Source organism: Carettochelys insculpta, chromosome 10 (genome assembly GCF_033958435.1).
Source record: "Carettochelys insculpta isolate YL-2023 chromosome 10, ASM3395843v1, whole genome shotgun sequence".
NCBI classification, from domain to species: Eukaryota; Metazoa; Chordata; order Testudines; family Carettochelyidae; genus Carettochelys; species Carettochelys insculpta.
The window spans coordinates 1,771,306-1,797,372 of record NC_134146.1 but is presented as its reverse complement, the minus strand read 5'-3'; the positions used below and the strand labels follow the sequence as shown (position 1 = coordinate 1,797,372).

At 52.7% G+C, this 26,067-nt stretch overlaps 1 protein-coding gene across 3 annotated transcripts in view; it reads left to right on the top strand.

The window, feature by feature from the left end:
- Positions 1-26,067, top strand: part of SLCO2A1 (solute carrier organic anion transporter family member 2A1) — a 57,968-nt gene that overhangs the window by 20,134 nt on the left and 11,767 nt on the right. For all 3 annotated transcript variants that reach the window (XM_075003768.1, XM_075003769.1, XM_075003770.1), the window contains 7 exons: positions 4,386-4,548; positions 10,361-10,576; positions 12,907-13,005; positions 17,343-17,476; positions 21,749-21,830; positions 23,118-23,282; positions 23,874-24,063. In XM_075003768.1, the coding sequence (XP_074859869.1) occupies positions 4,386-4,548; positions 10,361-10,576; positions 12,907-13,005; positions 17,343-17,476; positions 21,749-21,830; positions 23,118-23,282; positions 23,874-24,063 (1,049 nt within the window). The remainder of the gene's footprint in view (positions 1-4,385; positions 4,549-10,360; positions 10,577-12,906; positions 13,006-17,342; positions 17,477-21,748; positions 21,831-23,117; positions 23,283-23,873; positions 24,064-26,067) is intronic.

The window sequence follows — 26,067 nt, the reverse complement described above, 5'->3', positions numbered from 1 at the left end:
TTGTCTTGCCACTTAATGCTATTTTTATAGGCACCCCCTCTCCTGTCTGTCTGGGATTATAAAGTTTTCTCGTTTATTAGGAAATTCCAAGTATCAAGAACCACAAATGAGTCAGGCCACACAAAGATATAAAAAACCCTATTTAGACGCAAGTAACTAATAAAGTTACGATTGTTCTGAACTGACGAAAGGTATGTAATTGTAACTGTATGCAAGCTTGCCCGGTCTGGCTATGAATTGTGGAATTGTCATGAGATCTCTGCAGGAGAACTAGGGTATGGCTTCAAACTGAAGACCTCAATCCAAACATCCCCTCATCTTTAAGCTCCACTTTCCCCAGTCAGTGCCTGTCTCGGCTCAGAGCACATGGGAAAGGAGGGGGGTGAGGGCATGTGATTTTTTTTTTTTTTTTTTTTGTCATTGAATTTGGGGGTGGGAGGGTGGAAGACTGTTAGTTTACAACATCTCCCCCAATGGGCAATTCCAGAGCTCGGGTGTGTGGACGGGGGCATCGCCACTCTTATTTCTGTGCTACCTGCAGATCTGGGCTCTGAAGTTGCCAGCTGCAGAGGTTTCAAGAGGCCAAGGTGAGTCTGATCTCCTTGTGCTGCTAGGAATGCCCCTGCCAGGGGCTGCCAGTGCTGATCCAGGACAGGACTTCCTCTATCCCATCATGGCTGCTCTCAGAGGGGGGTGTGTGTGTGTGGGAGGGAGGGAGGGAGGGAAGAGGAACCCTCCAGGTTCAGGAAGCTCTGTGGCGGTGCTGGTTGCAAATACAGCTGAAGCTTCCTGCAGCCAAGGCAGGTACCCCTAGTGAGTCTCATCTCCTATCAATAACAGCCATGCAGAGGAAGGGGAAGTCCCATCTATTCCCAGCCCAAATGGGACTAGCAGCTGGACCCTGATTAATGGGAGGAGCCACCCAGCTGGGCTGCCTCCCCCCGCCCCCGATCCACCCAAGAGCTAGAGTTCCCAGGGGAGCTCTGATTTCATGATCCATGGTGTGTTTCATGGTTGTGAAATTGGTGGGACCCTCCATCTGAGCAATAGCATTGTCCTCCATAAAACAGTGATAATCTAGTTTGCCTCAAAGGTGCTGTGTAGTTCATGCAAGTGACTCCTAGCAAAGAGTGAAGCTCAGCCCCTTCCCTAGGCCCTCGCTCCAGCACAAAGCAAGAGTAATCAATAGTGGAACAAGCACACGCTGGAGGGCGGTCTCAAGTGGGGATCCACAGGGTGCATTGTTGCTTAACATTGTTATTAATCACCTGAGTGCAGGAAGAAAGAGCAGACTGCTCAAGTTTGCAAATGACACAAAGCTAGACCCGAAGTCCTGGTTGGGATGATTTAGTCCCTCCTTTGAGCAGGTGATTGGACTAGATCTCTTGAGGTCTCCTCCAACCAGTGTCTTCTCTGATTCTGTTATTGGGGTTGCCAATACTTTGGAGGATAAAGCTAAAATTCGGAGAGATTTTAATACACTGGAGAACTGAGCTATAGCCAAAAAAGTGAAATGTAATTAGGAGAACTGTAAGTTGCTACATGTAGGAAGAAAGCCCAAATGAATGAATACAGTGAAGTGCTGAGAAGGATCTGAGAGTTGTTTAAGGTTGTGAACCACCACAAGGCGACAGTGCAGTGCTGTTGGAGGGGGGCAAATGGAATTTCAGGTTCCATTAACAAAGGCTCAGTGTGCAAGTCACTGGAGGCGTTAGTAGTGCTGGAGGATTGCCGAGGCCAGTTTTGGTTACTAGTGTATGGAAAGGAAGTGGACAAACTGAAAATGATCCAGAGGTGAGCAACAAAGATGGTCAAAGAGTTGGCACTCGAGCCATACAAGCAAAGGCTGTAGGAACTGGGTATGTTTATTTGGTAAAAAGGTGACTGAGAGGGGGACATGACAGTGGCCTTCACATACTTGAAAGGTTGCCATAAAAAGGTGGAAGAAAATTGTTCTCTTGCCACAGAGGGCAGATGAGAGGCAGTGGGCTCAAACCGCAGCCTGACAGATTTAGGTTAAATCTCAGAATGAGCTCCCTAACTGTATGAACAGCAGGACTGTGGAACAGGCACCTAGGGAGGGCATGGAAGCTCCTTCATAAGAAGCTTACAAAAGGAAGCTGGAGAGCCATCTCCTTGGGATGTTTAAGACGCAACAAATAGTGCGACCGATCCACTTCTTCAGACCATAGCCAGACCAGCACAGACAATATTTAAGGCACAGAGAACCAAAAACAGTAATCAAAGTTGACAAATCAGGAAAAAAATGATCAAGGTGAGCAAATCGGAGCGTGGGGGGGGCCCAAGAATTAGATTAAGCCAAGTATGCCAAAGAGCCCCTGTAATGTCCCAGAAAATTTGCATCCCGGTTCAAACCACGTGTTAACATGTTGAATTTGAATATGAAAGAGTATGAAAGAGAAATTCATATTTCATTTGAATATGAAATTATTTTGTTAGTCTTTAAAGTGCTGCTTGCCTGCTTTTTGTTTTGATAGTATATAGACTAGCACAGCTCCCTCTCTGTTACTGTTCAACAAATAGTGTATCCGGGATGGAGGTTAGACCTTTGTGTTCACGACTAACTCTATGGTTCTGTGATTCTCCAGGGGCTGGCAGGTCAGCTTCTGGTCAGCATTGCTTTCCTGGGTTTGTGGCTGTTCCTTTGGGGAGCAGGGACTCCAGAGACCCCATGTGCCTGTCTCTCTCCACTCTCTCCCTTTGTCTTCCTGGAATACTCTCTCTCCACTCAATTTCCCTTCTCTTCTCTTTCCCTTTTCCAGCCTCACCTTTCCATCAGCCATAAGCGCTAAGGCCTGGTCTACACTGCACGCTTGGGTCAATGGAACCTGCCTTGCTTTCTCCTGATGATGCATGCATCTATGCTACCAGGCTCCTTCCCCTGGACTAACTCACCTGTAACAGACACTTACTTTCTCCACCTCTGTGAGAGGCTTAGTGCTTAATTCAGTGTTGATGGGCCAACAGAGAGGCCGTGTTGAGGCAGCATCGTTAAGTCAGTTGGACTGGCCTCCAGAAGGTGTCCTGCAACCCCCTGCTGTGATCGCTCTGGGGATTGTTTTCAAGTCTGCTGCAGAGCAGCCAGGTACATGGGAACCAGCGCCTCCCCTGTTAAAGCCATTTCCAGTGTGATCCGCATGGGGAGTTCACCAGCCCAGCCCCAAAATTTGCTTCAGCCTTCAATGCTCAGGAGACAACAGGCCTGATCGGTTTGTGGGAAGGAGAGTTTGTGCAGCACCAGCTCTTCTCCAGGTGAGGAAATGAAGAAACAGACGTCTGTTTGTGCGGAGATGGTGCAGGGCCTGTGGGGAGGACTACGGCAGAGACGGGAGCAATGTCCCCTGGAAGCTGAGCACTTGGGCAGCCTCCCGGGAGAGATTCAAGCTGATCAGCAGAGCACGCCCAGCCTGTGTTTCTACTGGCGGTACGCAGGCCTTGGTGCACATAACAATGTATTCCGCCCATGGACGGGGAGAAATCCGAGGGATGCTGCTCCAGCCCTGCAGGGCCCACTGTGGCAGGGTGGGGGAGCTGCTCCGGCCCGGTCATGCTGGGGGTGGGGGGGAACAGGTGATGTACCAGCCTCCCACACTCTCTCTCTGTCGATCAACTGGCTAGACGTGATGTTTAACCCGTTCACCAGCACAATGGGACCCTCTAGCAGTTTGGAGTTGCAAGCTTGCAGAGAGTGTGTGCTGCTCTCGTTCCCGCTAGCCGAGCAGGTCTTGTTTTGGAGTAGCTGCGCTTCAGGGCTGGAGAAAGCTCTGCAGAGAATTCTACAGCCTCTGCTCACCATCAGATAGCTGCGTAACGCTGCCATCCCACCAGTCGGTGCTTGTTTCCTGAGACCGGTGCTCCACCGTGTTCACCTGCAGCACAGCTGCCCGCAGCAGCCAAGAATGGCTTTGTTCTGTGGCTTGCAGCAGGGCTGTTTGAAGGACACTGCAGTGCTCCCTCCCCACGGTGAGGTCTGGAAATACTGCAGGATAAGGTGGGAGATGGTGGTAATGCTCGCAGCAGTCGCGCGCAGCAGCTGAGTGAGGTCCATGCTTCCCAGCTTACAGTGTACAAATGGCTAAGGTTAGATTTTGCTGCTCGTCAGGTCAGAGAGACGGGAAACTGCATCGTGGGAGGTCGAAGCCGTGGTCCTGTTACCCCGCAGCAATCGTTTGGGCCCACAAAGCATTGCAAGTCCACCCCAACCCCTGTGGCTAGTTGCGTGGTGGAATAGCTGCTCCTGGTACATAGCCATCTCGGCAGGCAGAGAGTTCTACAGCCGGCACTACTTTGTTGGGGTGCTTTCAGCCACAATGTCTCCTTCCTGGCTTTCCTAACGTTCTTCACCATCCTCCCCCCAACCCTAGATCGGCAATATCGTCTTCATCATCTTCGTCAGCTACTTCGGCAGTCGAGTTCATCGCCCCCGGATTATTGGCTTGGGGGGCCTGCTGCTGGCCCTGGGGGCTTTCCTGGTGACTCTGCCACACTTCCTCTCCGGCCCATACGAGTTCACCCACATGAGCACCGGTAAGTAACCTGAGCTCCCCCTGAGGGGTGTGACTCTCCACCTCATCCCCGGGGGCAGCTGGAGCCTCCAGCCCTGGGCCAGAAGTGTCCTGGGAGTGCAGAGTGGAGCCGAAGTGCTGAACGATTTCAGTATCACTGGTCACAAGAGAGCAGAGACCCTGAGATGGGCCCCCAAACCCTGCCCTGCCCAAAGCCCCTGCATCGTGGCTTTCACCTGGCTGTTGGGCTCCCCTCTGCCAAGAGGCCCAGGCTAACTTCTGGCTGAAAAGATAACGTTTCGTGCGCGCACAGGCGCATCGCTCCCCTGCCTCCTTGGGTGGAGACTCCCCGACCCTCTCCTCGCCCCGAAGGCAGCACCAGGCCAGCCCGCAGGGCTGACTTGCGCCCTATGGGTTCAGTCAGTCGACTCGTTTTGTGACTGCTTCCTTGGCTCAGGGCCCCAGGGGTGCAGGGCAGGGCTTACTGCAGCTCTGTATGTTAGCGTGTGCCTGTCTGTCTGCCATGTGTCGCTCTTCCTGTGCCTTGCTGCCGGTGCTGGTCTCTTGACAGCAGGAAGAGCTGGAAGCGTGATTCCGATGAGTGCTCAGCTGCTCGCTGGCACCCCAGGCCCTTTTACCTCCTGCCTGGAGGGCCACGCTACGTTCCCTGGGCAGCTCTCGGGCTGGGGGGCAGGTTGCAGTGCAGTGCATGCTGGGTGGGGGTGAGGGCGGATTGCCCAAGCCTTGCCCCCTCCACGCAAGACCCCACCCTTGCTCAGAGGACAGAGTCAGGCCCCTCCATCACTGCAGTCGCTATCCTGCAGGGGAGCTCTAATCTGAATGCACTTTGCTTGGCTTCCTGCTTCTGCAAGCACTGTGCCATTCTTCTGGCTTCCTGCTTCTGCAAGCACTGTGCCATTTTTCTGGCTTCCTGCTTCTGCAAGCACTGTGCCATTCTTCTGGCTTCCTGCTTCTGCAAGCACTGTGCCATTCTTCTGGCTTCCTGCTTCTGCAAGCACTGTGCCATTCTTCTGGCTTCCTGCTTCTGCAAGCACTGTGCCATTCTTCTGGCTTCCTGCTTCTGCAAGCACTGTGCCATTTTTCTGGCTTCCTGCTTCTGCAAGCACTGTGCCATTCTTCTGGCTTCCTGCTTCTGCAAGCACTGTGCCATTCTTCTGGCTTCCTGCTTCTGCAAGCACTGTGCCATTCTTCTGGCTTCCTGCTTCTGCAAGCACTGTGCCATTCTTCTGGCTTCCTGCTTCTGCAAGCACTGTGCCATTCTTCTGGCTTCCTGCTTCTGCAAGCACTGTGCCATTCTTCTGGCTTCCTGCTTCTGCAAGCACTGTGCCGTTCTTCTGGCTTCCTGCTTCTGCAAGCACTGTGCCGTTCTTCTGGCTTCCTGCTTCTGCAAGCACTGTGCCATTTTTCTGGCTTCCTGCTTTTGCAAGCACTGTGCCGTTCTTCTGGCTTCCTGCTTCTGCAAGCACTGTGCCATTCTTCTGGCTTCCTGCTTCTGCAAGCACTGTGCCGTTCTTCTGGCTTCCTGCTTCTGCAAGCACTGTGCCATTCTTCTGGCTTCCTGCTTCTGCAAGCACTGTGCCATTCTTCTGGCTTCCTGCTTTTGCAAGCACTGTGCCATTTTTCTGGCTTCCTGCTTTTGCAAGCACTGTGCCGTTCTTCTGGCTTCCTGCTTCTGCAAGCACTGTGCCATTCTTCTGGCTTCCTGCTTCTGCAAGCACTGTGCCATTCTTCTGGCTTCCTGCTTCTGCAAGCACTGTGCCATTCTTCTGGCTTCCTGCTTCTGCAAGCACTGTGCCATTTTTCTCAGGCCTCCCAGCAGCAAGCCCAGGCTTCCATGTGCCAGAAAAAGCCCCAGTTCACTGCCTGAAAAGACCTCGCTGCTGGTGATACCATTTCAGGCTGGCTGAAGGCGGAGGCCATCAGGAATCTGTAACTTCCTCCTTTCAGGGCCAGCCTTTCAAGTGAGCACACTCAGCTGGAGCTTGACTTCCACAAGAACAGGGTGAAATTCTGACACTCAGCCCTTGGACTTACTAGCTGCTGCTCTCTGCAGAAGGGGAGGGTAGACTGCCACCCCTGCAATCACCTGAGGCAGGGATCACCTTTGCACCTCATGCCACGGGGCTCAGCCTCAGCAAGGATCCAGGTGCACTACTGGCCTAAGTGTGACTAACAGGTAGCTGTCTGTTTCTCCCTCCGACAAGCGGGTCAGAGACAGGAAAAGCTAGAGGCAGAATCCTTCTTGCTTTTCTGTCCAGGTCAGGGCTCTTCTGAAGCCCAGGTCCAATCAATCAATCATTAAAATAAACAAGTGTCCACCCCAAGTTACACACTTTCTGAGTTCCTCCTCTGCCAAGTATGAAAGCCAGGTGCTTCTCTGTATCACGAGCTGCTTCACCTCCATCTATACCTGAGCATGTTTGTGTGGAAACCTTGGCGAGTTAACAGACGGGTTGGTGAGTAGGGGATCAAACGCCATGTGTCCCAGTGAGCTTTGGTTCCACATCTGGATGGATTGCGAACAGATTGTTGGGTTCGCAACAGCAGTTCTTCTTTATTGGTCAGGGAGCCGGTGTCATCGGCTCCGGTTGTTTTTCTTTGCAACCTTTCATCCAGGGGAAGCCAGCAGCAGCCAGGGTTGGGCTCAATTTCTAGAGGTTCCTCTCCATCCGTCCAACACAGAACCCGCTGGAGCCCCCACCTAGTCATCTGGGCACCTTCCCCACTCACATGCACAGTGTCTGAGTGTCAAAAAGAAACTCTAATGAAAACGAATGAAGGAACTTGGCATTAGTGTGGGGAAAACGCCATCGAGTTCATAAACAAGCTAAGGGTAAAAGTCCCACCCCAAGTAGGTGGTCAATGTCCTCTTCCTCTGAGGTTCTTATGTCCAGCAATCGAAATCTCCTCTGGTTACCTGTCTTGTGCTCCCGGGCTGTGGTGTTCCAGCGGTTTCATGCAGCTGTGCTGTTGCATATGTTCTGGCCGTTGCACTGGGTCTGTGGTCTGGTGCCTACTCCGCACCGATGTGAGGAATGAGGGCCATGATTGAAGAAGGCCTTATGAGCCTGTAAGTAGAGGCAGTGCTGCACAAGCCCAGTTGTTCATGTTCTGCTGTTACAGGGTGATATGAGAAGGTGGTACGCTTACTTTTCTCTGTAGGGACCGAGGCCCGTGAGCTCCCACAGCAGCACCTCTCAGGGTCCTTGTGATGGCTGCTGCTTGTTATTTCACTTACCCAGAACTAGAGGGCACTGGTGCATTAACTGGCTGAGATAGGTTTGCAGGAACTGAGAAGAGAAGACAGTCAGCCTCTTGCTATGCCACACACAGTGACCTTTTATCATACCCTTTGCTGCGAGCCTCCTGCCTGCTCCAGTTTCTCAGAGGCAAGCCCTGACAGCTGGCCTGGTGCACTTACCAACTGCATTGCCTCCAGTTTTGTTGGAAGACTCAGAAGTTTGTCAAGAGTGTGAGCTTCCCTGGGGGTTTCAGATGTATATTACAGTAGAGTCCAGCTGTCCCAGTCAGGCTCAAGCCTCCTGTACTAGGCGCTGTACCCACGCGTGAGAATTTCTGGTCCCTTGGGAGTCTGAAAAATTCCTTAATCACTTAGAGACCGCTTTTGTCAAGGCAGGTAGATGCCTAGTGAGCTTGTGAAGGCTCCAGGCACCTAGCTGCCACTGGAGTAGACACCTCTGTTTCCTGAGGTATCTGCACCCCCTGGGCCTTTGCAAGGCCCCTGGTTCCTAAGAACAAAACTCTGTCCCCAGAAGCTGCCACTCCCAATTGGCTTGTTTGAAATCAGCCCTAGCTGGTGCAATGATTGGCCTGGGGAGGGAACTGGGAAGACAATTGTATAGGAGAGAAACTGTCCCAATCCCACTAAAGTGAAGGGAAGGAGTCCAGCTGACCTCACTGGGAGCGGCGTTGGACTGGAGGTGAACGGGAAGCTCTGGCTATAAGGGGATCTTGTCAAAGCAGTTCCTGTGGGTTTATCCTCTCCATGGGCCATGAGAGCTATGTCCTAATTCTTCTAGCCTGATCTGTCTCTTCTTAGCTTAGAGCCTTAGTTTCCCATCCCGGTAGCCATGAGCTGGCTGTTCTCGAACATTGAGCAATACCAAAACAGGCAAAAGAGATTCGCCCCTCGGGTTGTCTCACACAAGTTTCCTTTGCCTCCTTTGCGTGGCCCCTGGGCATACCCAGGCTTCTTTTTTTTCCTTGTGCACTTTTTAAATTAGCTTTAAATATAGAGAGAGCCATGGGCAGACTAAGGGATGGGCATGCAGAATGATGCACAGAAGAGAAATAGTAATGTTGTGGGTCTGGCATGTACTCCTGTGCTCATTAAGTTGTAACCAGCTTGATTTTACAAAATGATGTCTGGCGTGAGATGAATCCTTAATATGGTCATATTACTTCTGCTGTTCTTTAAAGCACAGATCTCTAGTCTTTAAGGAGGCTCCTACATCCTGAAAAAAAAACAAACCACTCAGATTCAAAACCTACTTTTAATGAGCTTATGTAAGGATTTTTGTGGTTGCCTGTTGTTGCGATGCGCAGTCCTATTACGCCAGCAAGACCCCATAATCACCTGACAAACATTTGTTTCTGTTTTTGTTGTAATTTGCTCTAACTACAGAAAAGCCACCAAGTTATTTTCTTAACTCAAGATTGTTTCTGGAAATGTTGGAAGAGTTGGGGAGATCAAAATCTAGAATGAAAAGAGCCTGTGAATAAATGCTCTGAAGTCATTACAGTTCATCTCTGGTGCCTTTATTCTACATCAGGTACCAATTTCACCCTCCTCACATAGCCAGTGTTATTTTGCCTGCTTGTAAGTGGAACCTACAAGCGCTTTGATTTAGACCAGATTTACTCTGGCCTTTTCAAGGAACTCAGTACCCTCGCTTGCAAAGCTCCCTTGTAACTTCCTAGAGACATGCTTTTGGGGGAACGTAGTTCTCTTGACTCCTCTGCCAAAGTGACTTACTGGAGTTCTGTTCCTTCATTGCTGACCAGACCAGTCCCTGCTCAATTTCCTTTCTGTGCTGACACCTGAAACTAACAATGATGTCATGCCTTGAAGGAGCACTGAGGCGATTTCCCACTTCTAGCTGAATGCTGGCATACAGGCATGTGCAACCACTTTGGAGGTCCAAAGAGATGTCTAGATATAACTTGAGCCGCCCCAGTCATGCATGCTCTGGTCCAAGAACAGCTGTGGTCTGGCATGATTTTAATTAGCTGCACAACCACTTGTCTTCAGTGTGGCCAAGTCTCTTGCAGTCGCATAAAATTTGTTTACAGCCACCGGTCCTGGCTCCGTGTTCTCTGCTGTTATTTAGCTGTCATTTACCCACAAGTGTCCTCTAAGAGCCCAGCGAGCAGTGGAAGTGTTGGTAATGTGCTAGACAATATTGACCTCCCGTGGTTCAGCACCAGTCGGGTCCTGAGGGTGCCAGGCTAGAGAGGTTCAACTTGTAGTTAGCTCAGCCTCAGCTGTGCCTTGAGTGTGCAGTGCACCTCCCATCACTTGTGCAGTCCTACTGCACATGGGGCATGGCAGGGTCTCTTCTCTCTGAGTGTGTGATCTGCTCAGTTTCCAGGTATGGAACCCAGGCCTGTACACTCAGCCTAGGACCTGAACATCAAGCTAAGTCATCTGTCACCACCTCTTCTAAAGTGTCCACTTATGCCCGGAGTACCAGCTGCATGCCCCCAAGAAGACAGGCGTGAAGGCCAGTGGCAAGTTGTACTGGTCAGCGAGGGGGCATTTGGGGCTTAACACTCCTGCCATCTTGTTCCAGGTAACAAGAGTGATACCAAAGCCCATTTCTGCCAGAAAGACGGCGTGTTCAAGTGTCCCAGCACCAGCCAGGACCCTAGCAAAGAGGCAACCAGCATGTGGGTCACGATGGTTGTAGCCCAGCTGTTGGCTGGGATCGGAACCGTTCCCATTCAGCCCTTTGGGATCTCCTATGTGGATGACTTTTCTGAGGCAAACAATTCTCCACTGTACATTGGTGAGTACCAGGCCTGTTGGGCGGCAGCGGCTGCTGCTAGGCTTTACCTCAAACACCCACAAAACAGCCTGAGACAAACCGTAAGAAAAACTGGTGTGTCTCTGATCCACACCTAAAAGGGCTGCCCTGCTTCTCCAGTGCCATTTGTCCCTGCAGCTGACTTGTCACTCACGTTAATTCCTGCAGCAGGGCTGCCTCAGCTACCGAGTGACTGCATGTTTCTGTATTTCAGTCAGATGCGCTGTACAGACTCACCGGGTTGCAACCAACTCCACATTGCAAAATGTGGAGGCAGTTAAAGAAAATCCTTTTAAAATTCAGTACATTTGAAGATGGATTTTTCAGTTCTTCTTGAACATGGTCTTCTGTGACTTCTGTGGGGTAGTACTGTGATGGGAAAGGACAAGTCTCTTTAGGGGATGGTAGAGGTATTTTCTTACATTTTGAATGACTAAATATTAGTTGCCTCTTATGGTAAACGTATGAGTGGTTTAAAAAAAAATGTAGGCGTAACGGCAGGGAGATGTGAAACCCACTAACCTGGGGCTGAATGGCAATTCTGAATCAAAAGGAGACAAAGCTTAAATTAACGTCCACATGGGCACATTGCTGGCTGTTCTCCATCAGGCAGCAAGGGGAAAGTGCACAGCTTGCTACGTACCTCACTCTGACAGGGGAACACAGCGGGCCGATGAACTGGGATCCGCCCCTGCGGGCGGACATGCACCCTCCTCCCTTGCCCAGCCCCAGAGCAGTTATTTAAATGAAGCACAGACACTTTCATTTTATTACTAACACCCCTCCAAAAATGAGTTAAGGACCTGAGCAAAGACAGGTAAAGCTTCTAGCGATTAATAAGATCAGCTCCCTCCCCAAATGTCCTTGTTCTGCTTGGGTTATGTTTTCAGAATGAATAATCTGTCCCACTGTCTTAAAGGAGCTTCATGCTGGAGGCAGGGTGGTTATGTCAAATAACTTCTCATCTACCCTGCATGGAGGCCCCAAGTCAGCAAAGCACATTACCCATCTGCTCAAGCCACCTTGACGTCCATGGGACTAGAGCAGAGGTCTGCAACCTGCAGCTGTGGAGCCACAAGGCCTTTTTGGTGATTCCTGTTACTGTAATTGCAAAGTTTAAAAACAAAAAAAGATTATTTTTGATAAATGGTGAATGTGTAAAAAGGCCAAAAAATGAACAACTCGTACCTAAACAGCCAACAATAGGTGATCTTGCCTTGTGGGATAACTTCCCCCTAGCATCCTCCACACAGAGAGACTGTTTGGGAGTGCAAGTCAGGAAGACAATGGTCCAAACACACACGAAATAGAATAAGTACAAATATTGCGAACATCCCACTGTAAACATGCATCCTATTACAAATCATTGTGTGTACACTGCTGTTAAAACGGGGTTACAAAAAGTAGGGTTTGAGGTTCTTTATTAAGGACCGGCTCATAATCACCTGCACTGCAGCTCTTAAGTTATTGAGGTTTTTACTGAATTAGAGAAAATGGCTGTTCTTGCTATTTTGGTTGCCGACCCCCCGACTAAAGAATGTGCTTAGAGTTAGTATGACGCTTATGTGCTGCTTTGGGAAGGGACAGGACTATGTACTTTGCTGATGGAAGCCAAAGGCACCCATGATGCACCTATATCGGAGCAGTAGCAGTGTTAGTCTGTATCTTTTGAGAACAACAGGAAGTCCTGTGGCACCTTGTAGACTAATACGTTAGTCTCTAAGGTACCACAAGACTTCTTGTTCTCGTAACGTACCTAGGTACTTAAATACCACTGAAGCTCTGTACCTAACTCCCATTGCTTTCAATGAATGTCAGGTGCCCAAATACCTTTGAGGATCTGGGCCCTGGTGCCTGCAGCTGTCTGGCCACAGTTGCCCCCCGAACAGGTGGCTTGGCTCACTGACCCTGCCCTTCACGCTGTTAGCCTGCAGTGAGAGAGGAGGGTGCTCGGCACTGCACATTGACAGGCGTGGCTCAGCACTGCGAGAGGTGGCTGGTGATGCACAAAAGGTAGCAGTAGGTAATGACTGCATCCCCAGGCGCTCAGTGGCACCCTGACTTCCCCCGTTTTGGATGGGGCCCTCTTGCATGGCAGCTGCCTCTCTCGTCTCTCTGCCTCTGCTGGGTAAGCAGCGCCGGTAGCAGCGGCACGCTAGAGGAAGCATTCCTTAGCCGTCAGTGGGTCAGAGACAACCTCTCGCCTGTGGGTTTACAGCTTCCCTGCCTCGCTCAGGACGGCAAATGCCCCAGCCGCACAGGAGCACTTCCTCACTCGCTCATGCGCCGCTCTCTTGTGCTCTCGCTTCCAGCCATCCTGTTTTCTATCGCCGTGTTTGGGCCAGCTTTCGGGTACTTGCTGGCGTCCATGGTGCTGCAGCTGTTCGTGGACATTGGGAGACCTGATGCCAGTGAGTATTCCACACGTAGCACTGGGCTCCATGTCAGACGACAGCCACTTTGAAAGGCCTCTTGGCTGGAGCCTGTGCCCTGGCTGTCGTGAGTCAGGAAGCCCTTCTCCTGCTGAAAGGAAGAGGCAGTGTGGCCAACCGCTACATCTCCTGGCCAGAGGCCTGTCTGTGCGTGTTCTGTGGTGTTTGACTGACTAGTTGAATGTAAAACATCCGTAGTGATGTCTAGAATCTAGCCCCTGGGGGAAGCTGTGGGGTTGCTTGTGTGGGGCTCCAACCCAGCTAAGCAGGAAGGGACAAATGTACTTCTGGAAGGCCCACTCCACTCCCAGAAAATGACAGGGTAGGTCCCAGGCCGGGCCAATGTGTTTGCTGCATACCAGGGGAGGCAGAGTGGTGTAGGTGATATTGCTGAGGGCTAGCTCCCAGCGCCCCTGGTTTCTTGTCCTGGTTCTGCTCCTAAGAACAGCCATACTGGGTCAGAGCAAAGGTCCATCTAGCCCAGTGTCCTGTCCTCCAACAGTGCCATGTGCCCCACAGGACATGAACAGAACAGTGATCTGTTGCCCGTTCACAGCTTCTGACAGAGGCTAGGGATACCATCCTGGCCCATCCTAGCTAACAGCCATTGATGAACTTGCCCTGCATGAATATATTTAGCTCCTTTTGGACCCTGATAAAGTTCAGGGCTTCACAACATGCTCTGGCAAGGAGTTCCACAGGTTGACTGTGTCTTGTGTGAAGAAAACTGCCCTTGTTTTTAAACCTACTGTCTGTTAATTTCATTTGGTGGCCCCTAATTCACATGTTATGGGAACATATGAATAACTTTTCCTTACTTACTTTCTCCACACCAGTAATGATTTTGTAGACCTCAGTCTTTTCTCTGAGTTGAAAAGTCACACACTCTTCTTAAAAAAACATCTCTCTTCATGTGGCACCTTTTCAGGTCCCTAATAGTTTTTGTTCCCCTTTTCTGAACCTTTTCCAGTGACAAGATATCTTTTTTTTGAGATGGAGCGACTACATCTCTACACAGTATTCATGATGTGGCTGTACCATGGATTTATATAGAATCAATAACATATTCTGTGTCTTATTCTCTATCCCTGTTTAGTTATTCCTAACATTCTGTTTGCTTTTGTGACTGCTGCAGCATATTGATTGGATGTTTTCAGAGAACTACCCACAATGACTCCAAGATCTCTCTCTCATATGGTTATGGCTAAATTAATCCCATCATTTTGTATGTATAGTTTAGGATTTTTTTTCAATGCACATTACTTTGCATTTATTGACATTAAAATTCGTTTGCTATTTTATTGCCCAATCGCCTAGTTTTTGAGACCCTTTTGAAGCTCTTCACAGTCTGCTTTGTTCTTATCTTGAGCAATTTAATATAATCCGCAAATGTTGCCACCTCACTGTTTACCCCTTTCTCCAGATCATTTATAAATAGGTTGTATAAAGTACACTATGTCCACATGCTTATTTACTGCCTCAAAGAATTTCGGTAGATTAGTAAGGCATGATTCCCCTTTACGGAAACCATGCTGACTTTTCCCCCAACAAATTATGTTCAGCCATGGGTCTGACAATTCTATTCTTTACTATAGTTTCAACTAGTTTGCCCGGTGCTGATGTTAGACTTACTGGTTTGCAATTGCCAGGATCACTTCTAGAGCCCTCTTTAAAAATTGGTGTCACATTAGCTATCTTCTAGTCATTATGTACAGAATCTGATTTAAAGGATTAACCATGGTTAATATTGACACAAGTTCACGTTTCTTTCCGAACCCTTGGGTGAATGCCAGCTGGTCCTGGTGACCTGTTGTTTAGTTTATCGATTTGATCCAAAACCTCCTCTGATGGCACCTCGGTCTGGGACAGTACCACTAATGACATGTCAGTCTGGGACAGTTCCTCCTGATGATCTGCCGTGTACCTTAAGTCACATCCTCTCCCACCTTGTCCTTTTTGATCCAAGTTTGTCAGAGCTGGGCCTGTCTCTGCGTAGGGCTTAGCTCCGTGGGGCGCGGATTTCAGCCGTGGTCTCCAAGTGCTACTGGAATGCACAGAACGGATGATGATTATTAATGAGGTATATTGTGGTAGTGCTGAGGAACCCTTCATCATGGTCCAGGTCCCCTTTGTGCAAGGCACTGCACAAACCTGAAGGAAGACGTGCGATATGGTTGCTTTGGCATTTAATCGCGTTTCCATTACTGCTGCAGCCAGCAAAGCAGACACATCTCTCGAAGAGAAGCAGTAGGCAGTGGAGTAAAGGTAGAACAAGAGCCCAGCTCCCCTACCCTCTTCCTCTGGCTCCCAGCAGCAGGGAGTCCTTTCTTTATCTACTTTCCACGGGCTCTATTGTTGGCAAATGCTCCACAACTTCTTCATTAGTGTGACTTTTCCTGTGCTTCCTCCGAAAGAGTCGGGCCGCATAACATCTTTGTCTGGTGCCAGATAAGAAAAATAAATGAGTCGAGGGCAGGAAGCGTTCAAAGAGCTAGACTTGTCTCTGTAGAGACAGACAAATTTAGTAGCCTCTGTGTGGCTGCCCTTTGATATCCTCACCACCCACCCAGGAATGGATTGGTTGGTTCTGATCAGAGCAGCCAGGCGATTGTTCTGGCTGGGCGTGGGCTTTGCTTGCCGTGGATCCCAGCACATTCCTGGATGGCAGGAAGTCCGGGCCAAGAAGCACACACTTCAGCCTGCGCTTTGTTCCTTTTCCACTCCAAAAGGCCTAACAATGGGAAGATGCACTTTCCATGCCAACCCTGGCGCTCTTTCGACCTGGCTGAGCTGCGCCGCCCGGTGGAAGGATGTCTGTGCCGGAGGTGGAATGACTGGCTCATCTCTCCTCCGCCCCCAGAGAAGAGTGGGAAGCAGCTGCCTTCAGAAATTGTTCTCATTAAGGGTCTCTCCTCGCTAGCAGAGGCAATGGGCTCTTGCCTTAAGCTCAGGGCTCAGAGCGTTGCCAAACCTGTGAACAATGGGACAGGCGCTCCTTCCAGGAAAGTGGCTACTAACGTTTCCGGTCACCTTCTTGACTGTACAACCCACCTCTCAGCTGAATTACACACGTGCCATCTCCTCACAGGTGAGGGAGGGTAGAAGACAATTGAAGACTTCTTTAACTCCGTCACCACTGTGCCACTTCTTGGGAAGCGCTTGGAGTCCTGCCTGTTACACCCTGACATCCCCTTTCCAGGTGCTCCCCATGGACTCCTGGGTTAGGCTTCTCCCCATCCAAGGGCTCAGGGGCTTCTTGTTCCACCCTGGGCTGCTGCTACCTGCATACTGCAAGGCTTGCATCCATTACAAATAACGGCAGCACTCCCTTTTCCTTCATTGGGGTGGGAAGAGGCAGATCCCGCCCCCCTCAGGCCCCAGCAAGCCCCACACGCAAAGCACAGCCAGTCACCAGGAGAACACCTGGTGCGAGGGGGTCCTGCTCTAGAAATGGCGGCAGCAGCAGCTCTGTGGGCAACAGCGAGGCAGGCAGGATTCTACGAACTCTGAGGCTCACGTCTGACTGCTCAGCCGTGAACTATCTAACTGCCATGGATCAGGTTGGCCCTTGCCCCCAACCAGGCCTGGCCCTCCCAAGAGTGAGGGAGGCAGCTGCAGCCTGAACCTGGCTGTGCCTGGGCTAAGGAGGCTGGGCGGAACTGATGCGTTGCTACCTGGGGAGGGTTCCTGGCCAGTCAGCACACTGCCTTCGCTTGCCTAGGACTGCTGGGCCCCAGTGCCTCTCCTCAGGTGTTGGCTTAGAACCCTCTCAGCCCTGCTGCCTAGATTCAGGTGATGGAGGATGGCTGCGGGGAAGGGTTTCAGTGTGGCCCTTAGCCATTCAGAACCCCTGCTGGGAAGGGAGAGTGTATGGAATCAGCCGACCACGAGCAGTGGCCTCAGTAGTTCAGGACCATTTAGGGACCGATCCTCGGCTGATAGAAGTTGTTGCAGCTGCTTTTACTCCAGTGAACGATGTCTCTGTGTCTCCAATGGAGCTACATCCATTTACCCCAGATCTGGCTCTGTCTACTCGCAGGAGCTTTCTTGCTTTGTCAGCCCCCAGGGAGTGGGTTGGAGGGGGGGGTCAGTTGTTTTCTCTTTGCTTTTATTTTGGGCCAAGAACATGTGGAAATTAGAGCTAGTTTAGAGCGGGGGACCTTCAGACTAACACACAGGAGGCCTAGGGTCTGAGACGAGCCTTGGTGACTCAAAGGCAGTTGCAGACTCAGCGCTCTCTATTCGGAGTCCGGTCACCAGTGGGGACAGAGCCATGGTGTGACTCTAGGTGACTTCTGTCCTCCTTGTCTCTTCAGGTCAAATGAATTTGACACCCCATGACCCTCGCTGGATTGGCGCCTGGTGGCTGGGGCCGCTCATTTCTTCAGCCTGCCTGCTGCTCACCTCCATTCCCTACTTCTTCTTCCCTCGGCACATGTTCAAAGGGCAGGTAAGAGCCAGGTGCTGGAAGGCAGAACGCCAGCTTGCACCACACTGGTTTGTGGTGTGACGCGTCTCCTCCAGGGCAGTACTGGGGAATGGAGGCCAGGAAAAGCAGATGGCCCAGTGGCCATTCTGGTATGTGCTTGTGAATCTTGGCAAGGGAAGGAGTTTTCCTGACGAGCCTCTATCCCCCTGGTGTCCAACACACTAGTCACGAGCCACGTGGGGCTGTTTGGTCAGGAGTGTGGCTGTTTGGCTTGAACAAAACATATAGAATAATATATATGTAGAACAACAGAGTAATGTGGCTAGTTCACTGCTGAGCACTACTGGCCTAGCCAGTATCTTCTAAGGGATGGATGCCTTCATTTTCTTGCAGCTCCCCTGGGCAGAGAAGATAACGGAACCGGTCTTGGCACGCTGAGATGACCTCTTGCTCGCTGCTCTGACCTTCTGTGACCCTTCTTTTGCCCAGCCTAGCCCATCTGTACCTTCCGCCCACGTTCTGTGGCACCTGTCACGTCCTACCCTGGGAGCTCTCTGCAGCAGGGACTCTCTTGTCTGTTACTTGTCGCCTTGGCCCTTCCTCGGGCTCCCAGGCTGGAGCAACGGGGGGGGAGAGCGTGGGGGGTCACATGCCTCCCATCCAGGATTTGCATTTGGGTTGCGTTGAGCATGCTCAGAAACCTTGCTGAAGCTGGCTGCCCTCACCTCTGTCCTCCTCTTGCTAGCCAGGCACGAGGTGTTGCAATGCACCTGATGTCCAATAAGAACTGATTTCTGTCCCTGCATGGAAAGGACTCTGCTCTGTGCACCGATTCTTCTTAAAATGCAGGCCATCAGCGTGTCAAACCAGGTGATCTCACTCCAGTGTCCTCACTCCAAACACAGCCATTGCAGTTGCCACCTCAGCTCCAGTGCCAGCCCATGCCCTGGGCAGGGATAGTGCACCTGTCTGGATTTGGGCCCACCAGGCCCAGGTCAGGGAATGTTGGCTGAGCAGTGTGGAGAGGCATGTGAGGTTTGTGGGCACACAGAGGTGCAAACAGTATGTCACAGGTCTGTGGAACTCACGGCTACAGGTTATCACCAAGGCCAAGATGCTGGCAAGGCTCAGAGCAGGACTGGACACAGATGTGGCTAATGAGACTATCTGGCAATTATATAGAAGACAAGTGTTTTGGAAGGGACAAGTCCTACTGTTTGTTCAGCCGCCAAGTGCAGGGCCTCGAGATAGCATTTTTGCCTCGCGGCAGGTTGGCCCACAGCTGCCCACCGTAGGAGTCCCCCAGTCTGCCTCTGAAGCAGCTGGGCCGCTTGCATTTCCCTTGTTCCCATTTCATTCGCCAAGGCTGTTGGGCTTTTACCACCGCTGCATTCACTTAGTTAAGCAGCTGAGTGAGATGCTCTTCTCTCGGTCAGAATGGGGGTTTCACTGCACCTTCCACCTCTCTTGTTGCTCTTTCCTCCTGTCTCCCTGCCAGAGCCCACCTCTGTGTTGGTGCTTGCTGGCTCCCGCCCCTTCCAAGGCAGGGTGACCATCCGTCCTGTTTTTGGCGAGACAGACCGTATGTCGGGTGCCAAAAAGTCTTCCCAACTTATTTTACCAAAGGGGCTAATTGTCCTGTATCCAGTGCCCTGCTGGCGCACAGGTGCGGCTCTGGCCGGAGAACACATACATGCTCTCTGGCCACACCAGAGGGAGCCAGCAGGGGCCCTAGACGGGCAGAGGTCTGTTGGGTTGCGGGGGCAGTGGGTGCTGGCTGCCTCCCCCTTCCCAGCTCCCCAGGGCGTGGGGAAAGCTGGGAGTCCAGCCCTGCTGGCCTGGCAGGGGAGGCAGAGCTCTGGCCTTTGGGACAGGGTGCACCAGCTGCTTTCTGCAGCTCTGTGCTGCCTGACGGCCCCATGGGCTGCTCAGGAACACCAACACCCATCCCAACGCAGATCGACGGCCGTACGCTGCCCCGGGGTATCCCTGAAGCCAGGGCACCTAGGTCCCCACACGTGTGCCCTGCTTGGGCCAGGGCCTTTCCCACAGGGGCAGCTGCAGGCTGTGACATGCCCAGCCCAGCCCGGCATGCCCCACACATGGGCAGCGGGCAGCTCTGCCCTGGGCGCAGCACCCTGCTGAGCTGCCAGGTCCCGGGGCCAGCAGGGGCACTGGTCTCCCACGCAGCCCACAGGCTTTGGTGGGGAGGCGTAGGCAAAAGCAGCAGAGCTCCGGACCTGGCCGATGGGGCTGGAGCAGGGTGCGGGGCTCTCCTCCGGGCTCTGGCGGGTCTGCGGGGGCACCAGCACTCCAACATGGGACCGCTCCTCCTGGGCAGGGCAGCACTGGTGTGAGTTTCCTGGGAGCAGCAGTGCACCCCTGCCCTGCCCGTACACTCCTGGGCCATGGGATCCGGCCCCTGGAGCATGCAGTGAGTACCCCTCACCTGGCTGGGATCCCTCCGCTTCTCCTGGCCCCCTCTCTGCTGCGCTCCAGCCAGTCTGTGCAGCAGCCTCCCGAGGCTCAGGCTGGTTGGACAGGTGGGGAGCCACCCCCACCCCCCATTACTGCCTGTCCTGTATTTAGGATAGGGAGATATGGTCACCCTATTCCAATGGCATCATCAGCACCCTTGCTGGTCTTTCCAAGATCCTGCTCTTTAACGCTAACAGGGTGGTCTGGAGAAGTGGGTCTGCCCATCACCTGAAAAACCACTCTTAGTCTTTTAAAGTGCGACGCAGCTGCCAATTTGTTCTTTAACAGGGACCCCAGCAGAGAGCTCCCAGCGTCACTGTTCCAAGCGGGACTCTGCTGCATGGGGCCCAGCACGGTGCTGAGCGGGTTGGGAATTTTTCCACAATACTTTATTTTTGGGTCAGAAATGCCAGTCTGGACAAATTCCCTGGTTCGGGAATGGTTTGGAGGCAAAGCAGTTTGAAATGGTCAGATGGCCCACCCTGATGTTTTCAATAGGAAAAGTTTGCTTTGAGAGGACTCTTCAGTTCCAAATGTCAGTTAATTGTTAGTTAAAAATATATATGTGTTTGCAAACCAGACACGTCACCGTTTTCGTTCAGCTGAGCCAGCTGGAGTCCACCCCGCCCGCATCTTTGGTTCATGACAAGTTTTGAGATGTTTGACTTTTCACCCCAGAATAAATGTCAGCCTTCCTCAGCCAGGCAAGCCACTTCCCGTCCAGCTCCGCTCCTGCATGGAAAGGGGCAGGTTTGAGCAGCGGCTCAGGAATTAACTCCTTCATGGCCGCAGGCCAGGCAAGAGTCAGCCTTGGCTCCGGCGGGTGGAATGCCAGGACACAGCAGGCCATGGCCAGCTGCACTGGAGAAGCGCATCTCCTTGCCTTCCGCTTTCTGCTCCTTGGGGCAGTGGCTGTCCTGAGCCTCACGGGAGCGGCTGGCTCACCAGGCATTGGAAGGGGGCATCTAAACTCTCCTTACGGTCACACTGCCTCCTGTGCCCACACAACAGCAGCCTCTCTAATGTTGTGCTTATAAGAAGCACTGGGCTCTTTCTCAGGGAGCAGGGCTGGGGGGAAGCAATACGCCACATGTACTGGGAATACAGTCGCATATGCGCCCTCTCTCTCACGCGAGCGCGCACACAGAGCCAGAGCCTTGCCAGTTGATGTTACCAGTCGTTGCTTGCATTCAAAGAGTCGGCTTAGCTAATGGAGTACAAGCTGAATCAAGAGCAGGTTCTCTTCAGCCCTGGCTGAGATCCCAGTGGAAGTGGCAGAGCAGCTCCCTTGTTGATCGGGGGGTTTCCATCCGTTTGAAGGCTCTGGTTTTCTTAGGATGTCCCATTATGCTGGTTTCGACCACTGCCTCGTCCTCATTGATGACTGCCGGCTTCCCCCTCCAGAGCTGACAACGTTTCCCCTTTTCAGGTTTCAGTGAGGATGTGTAACTGTCCCGTCGCCTGCTCGGCTGCCCTGTTCCCTCCCTAGGCCATCTGGTGATGGTCTTGCACTTATCACATGCATTCCTCGCTCATACCACAGGGGCTTGCACTAACTTGGAGACAGCATCAGCCTTTAGGCAGAACGCTGTCATACTCAGTCACAATATTCACCGTAAATCAGAGTGGTCTGCTCTTGCCTTACCAGCAGACACAGGTACAAGTAAACACATGCAATTTTCCCAGTGCTAAACTCTTAACTGAGCTAGAACTCAGCCAAAATGTTAGACTAGGCTGATGCAGTTCTGGAGCTGGTGCCAGCAGGGCTGCGCACCGAGCCACTCGGGGTAAGCTGTTTCTCTCTGCTCTCCTCAGGAGGTGGGCACTGAGGCAGACGTGCTGAAGAAGCTGGAGAAGGCGAACGCTGACGATGTCTCCCTGGCCGAGTTCATTAAAAGTAAAGGGCTCCTGTTCCGATCTTTCACGTGCGGGATGGGCACGGCTCCCGGGGCGTTCAGGGAGTGGAGTGACGCCCCTGGCCAGAGCATTGGCCACTGCCGAGCAGGCGCTGGTTAACTTCCTGCCCCCGCCATGCCTGCGGCCCTCCAGCTATGCTTGCACTGTTTGCAGCTGAGTGGGTCTAATCCTGAGCCAAGGCACTTATCTTCCAAAGTGCCCACACCTCATATTCAGAATTGATGTTGGTCTCCCAGGCTGCAAGGCAATGGGACTTAAGCTGCTAGAGACCAAGCATTTTTAAAAAATGGGCATGAGGGTCCTAAGTCACTTAGGCCCATGGGAAACCAATGTGTTGGTCTTGCCAGCCTCTGCAGGATAACAGCTTGAGCTCAGAGGTAGTAGGCAGTGGATCAGCTCCCATGGGGTCCACCGTCAGACTCACAGGGATGGTGATCTAAGCCAGCCTGTTGAAATGCAGCTCTCTCCGGGGGGAGGCGTCCCAAGGACACCTCGGGCATCTTCAGTACATCATAATTGAACGTTAGCAGAGGACGGGAGCACCCTGCCCTGTTACTGTATTGCCTGGGAGCTTCCAGGTGGGCTTTTCCTTCCTGGACAAATGGTTTTCTACCGAGAGCAGGTCGGAGAAAAGGAGGTGACCAACAGAAGGGCCCATGAGTAAGTGGGGGCCAGGAGCTGTCTGTGGTGGCTGTCCAGCTAAGGCACATCGCCTCAGATCGGTCTGTAGGAATAGTCGATTCCTCTCTGTCGTTTATTCACACGAACGAGGGGGTTGTTTTCCCTGCAATCAGCGTCCAAGGGTTAGATCTTCACCTGGTGTAAATCCAAGTCGGCGGAGTTTGGTCCGTTCATACCAGCTGAGGATCTGGCCCATGTTTTTCCAGGGCAGTGTGACGCAGCTAGACAGCATTGCGAGCAGGGTGGCGTGTCTGAATTCAGAGACACCAAGACCCCGAGAGCAGAGGGCAGTGGTCATGCTTCCCTCCTGGCTTGGCAGGCCAGAGCCCAGCAGCTCTGGGCTTGCCACATTATTTATGAACGTAAACAAATGCTTGAGCGCCGTCATCTCTTTCCTTGCAGACGAAGCCCTGCTCGCCTCCCGGTTCCAATCGGGCCATTTCCTCTGAGCACTGTCTCGCCGAGCAGAACCCTCCAGCCGTACATTCACTCCCCCAGAGAGGCTGTTTGCAAGTGTCTTTTCAGAAGAGTTGTTGGCCTGACCTCTTCCTCAGTCAGTGACGTTGTCCTTCTTGCTTCCTTGTAGAGTTCCCTCGGATATTTCTCAAGCTGCTGCTCAACCCGCTGTACATACTCCTGGTGCTGGCTCAGTGCTCCTTCTCCTCAGTCATCGCTGGCCTCTCCACCTTCCTCAATAAGTTCCTGGAGAAGCAGTACGGCACCACCTCTTCCTATGCCAGCTTTCTCATTGGTGAGATGGGAGTCTGTGTCTCCAGGAGACAGGCCCTGAAGTCCCAGGGCAGGGTGGCCATTGTGTTCACAGACGGGGGCTCCCAGGCCATGTTCCTCTCAGATTTTCTCAATACAAAGAAGCGCGCTGCCCTAGAACCGCAGCTGGGGAAGCATGCGGGCGAGATCCGGAGAGCTCACCCTCTCTGCTCTTGAGTCTGGCCGCATCTTTTCTGGCCCAGAAGGGTTTCAGAGGCTTCAGCAAGCCACCAAGGAATTCCCCCAGCCTGGAGGGAGTCCCTGAGAGGTGCAGAGCTGGTGTAATGGCTGTATGTTGTCCTTCTTGCAGCCTCTCACTTTGGATCACAGCTGAGGAAGGAGGGGGCATGGCCAAATCAGTGCAAAGGCTCTGCTTAGGGGTTATGGACATATTGCCCATGAAACAGTCCTCCCAGGGTCACTAGATCGCACCAGGTGCTGTGGCAATTATTGGCCTCATAAGGCTGAAGGATCTGAGATTCCTGCTCCTACCAGGAATACCTCATCAGCCCTCCTCCTCCAAATGCCTCTTTCTCTTGGCCAGGAGAGCTCTGACCATGCACTCTCCCTGCAGGAGCGGTGAACCTGCCTGCAGCTGCACTGGGCATGCTCCTGGGAGGAATGATCATGAAGCGCTTTGGCTTCTCTATCAAGGCCATCCCACGGTTCGCGCTGATGGTGCTCCTCATCTCTGTCCTCTGCTGCCTCCCGCTCTTCTTCATGGGCTGCTCCACACAGACCGTTGCTGGCGTTTACCCCTCCAGGTGATGCAGAGCTGGGCCGGGGGGAACGCTGGTTGACAGTATAACCCTGCTGGGGCTGGGAGAGGGGGTTGAATCGAGGACCTTCACCCCAACCGCAGGAACTGCTCGTGCTTTAGCCGAAGGAAGGAACCTGTGAACCATCCGCAGGCCTTTCCCTTCCACTGGAGGAGGCCCCAGCTGGGAGCTGATGTCCACTCAGTACTCAGATTAGCTCCCCCGCCCGCTCGCTCCCTTTCCTTTTCTCCCTCCATTGGCCACGCTCTGTGCCTCTCCTGCCTCTGCCCTCTCTCAGGTCATCAGGGAGATTTGTGGGGCACGTGGGGGCTCCCACTGAGGCGAGCACGCCTTGGCTCCCACTCCCTTCTCCTTTTGGCAGCTGTGGGCGGCTCTTGTTTGCTCCCTTTGGCCTAGTGCAGGGCAGCCAGGCTGCCACATACACAGTCCCCAGAGCGCTTTGCCAGGCAGTGCAGCCTGCACGCTACTCCCTTTGTCACTGTCCACACCTCGAGACAGCCTGTCTTGGGAGGAGCCGAATCATCCCTCTGTCCCTGCCGTGATGGCGCAGAGTTTCACAACCACTGAGCAGCAGTGTTGGCAACAGGGCACGTGTTCTGGTGGACTTGGAGCCAGGGTGTGCCACTGGGCAACGGCATCTGCTTAGGAAGGGCATGCTAAATGCCGATTGGCTGACAGGGTGGCACATCCCAGGAAGTTCCGCCTTTCAGAGGTGGTCCTTCCAGAAGTCCTCTCAGAGTGTGGTGTCTGCGGCTGCTGGGAGCGTGATCAATGTCAGCACCGTTTCTCCGCTCATCTCGGCCGTGGCTGGCTACAAACATAACCAGGCTTGATACAGGGTAATGGGGATAATCTATGGGCTGAGCTACATGGGAGGTCGGACCAGAGGATCATAATGGTCCTTTGTGGCCTTTAGTCTATGGCAAACCTGCGGGGCCCAGGTGTACCAGCCAGAGGAGAGAGAGGGTCGGCTTGTTGATGGGCTTCTCAAAGACCCCACCGCCACAGAGCACCCCTCTCCAAACAAGTGTGGCCATCCCATTTACCCAGCGATGCGCATGGCAAGCGAGGCTACCTCCGTAAGCTCTGTCCCAGGTTCCTAGGAGGCAGCGAGGCTTTGGCTGGGGGCCCCTGCCCTAGCAGAAGGCTGTTGGTCCAGCCAGCTGGGGTGCGGGCTGTGTGAGAGGGACTCGTGGGTCGGCTTGTGGCCAGGTACTTGGTTAAGATAAAGTTACACTTGGGTTCCACCCCACACTGGTCAGGCCAATTCCCAGCATCCTGCCAGGATCTTAACAAGGCGCCCACATCCTACGTTTCCCTTGGCCCCCGATAAGCTCCGCATCCCAGAGGTGCGCTGCTTGCACACAGGAGGGGCAGGCTCTGGCCATTGTATCGATTCATCCACTCTCCACCCACCCCTTCATCCTCCCAGAGTGAAACAAACACACCTCTGACTGACCGCGCGAGGCGGTGCCGCTGCTCAGCAAACAGACTCGAGGAAATAGCGGCCCCTGTTTGTTCGGCACTCCTGAGACCTGTCCTGAGCGCACGTCGTTAACCATGGGGGTAAATAGGTGTTGTGAACATCGGCAATTTAAAAAGCTGCAAATGGCTCCCCAGCAGACTTGCCCGTGTTTGAGGAGTGCAATTAGCCAGACAGCGCTGGTTTGAGTCACGCGCAGGGTGAGCTGGCAAAGGAGGAGAGCCGAGCCTTGCAGGTAGGACACTGACTTGGCAGTAAGGGTCCTAGGTTTGTCTCAGGCTCACGGTATGACCGTGAGCAAGTCACATGACCACTCCACGCCTGAGCTCCCCCATGGAGTCATAAGGGTAGATCTGTTGCTGATTATGGCAACGTCCAGCATTCAGCTCCTGCGAGGACGGGGAGAGAACTGAGTCTTCTCCAGGGAAGTTCCTGCCTCCCGTGGGTGGAGAGAGTTTCCTGCGCAGCCTACTTCTCGGCGGAGCTTGGCCTGCCCGGGTTCCCTG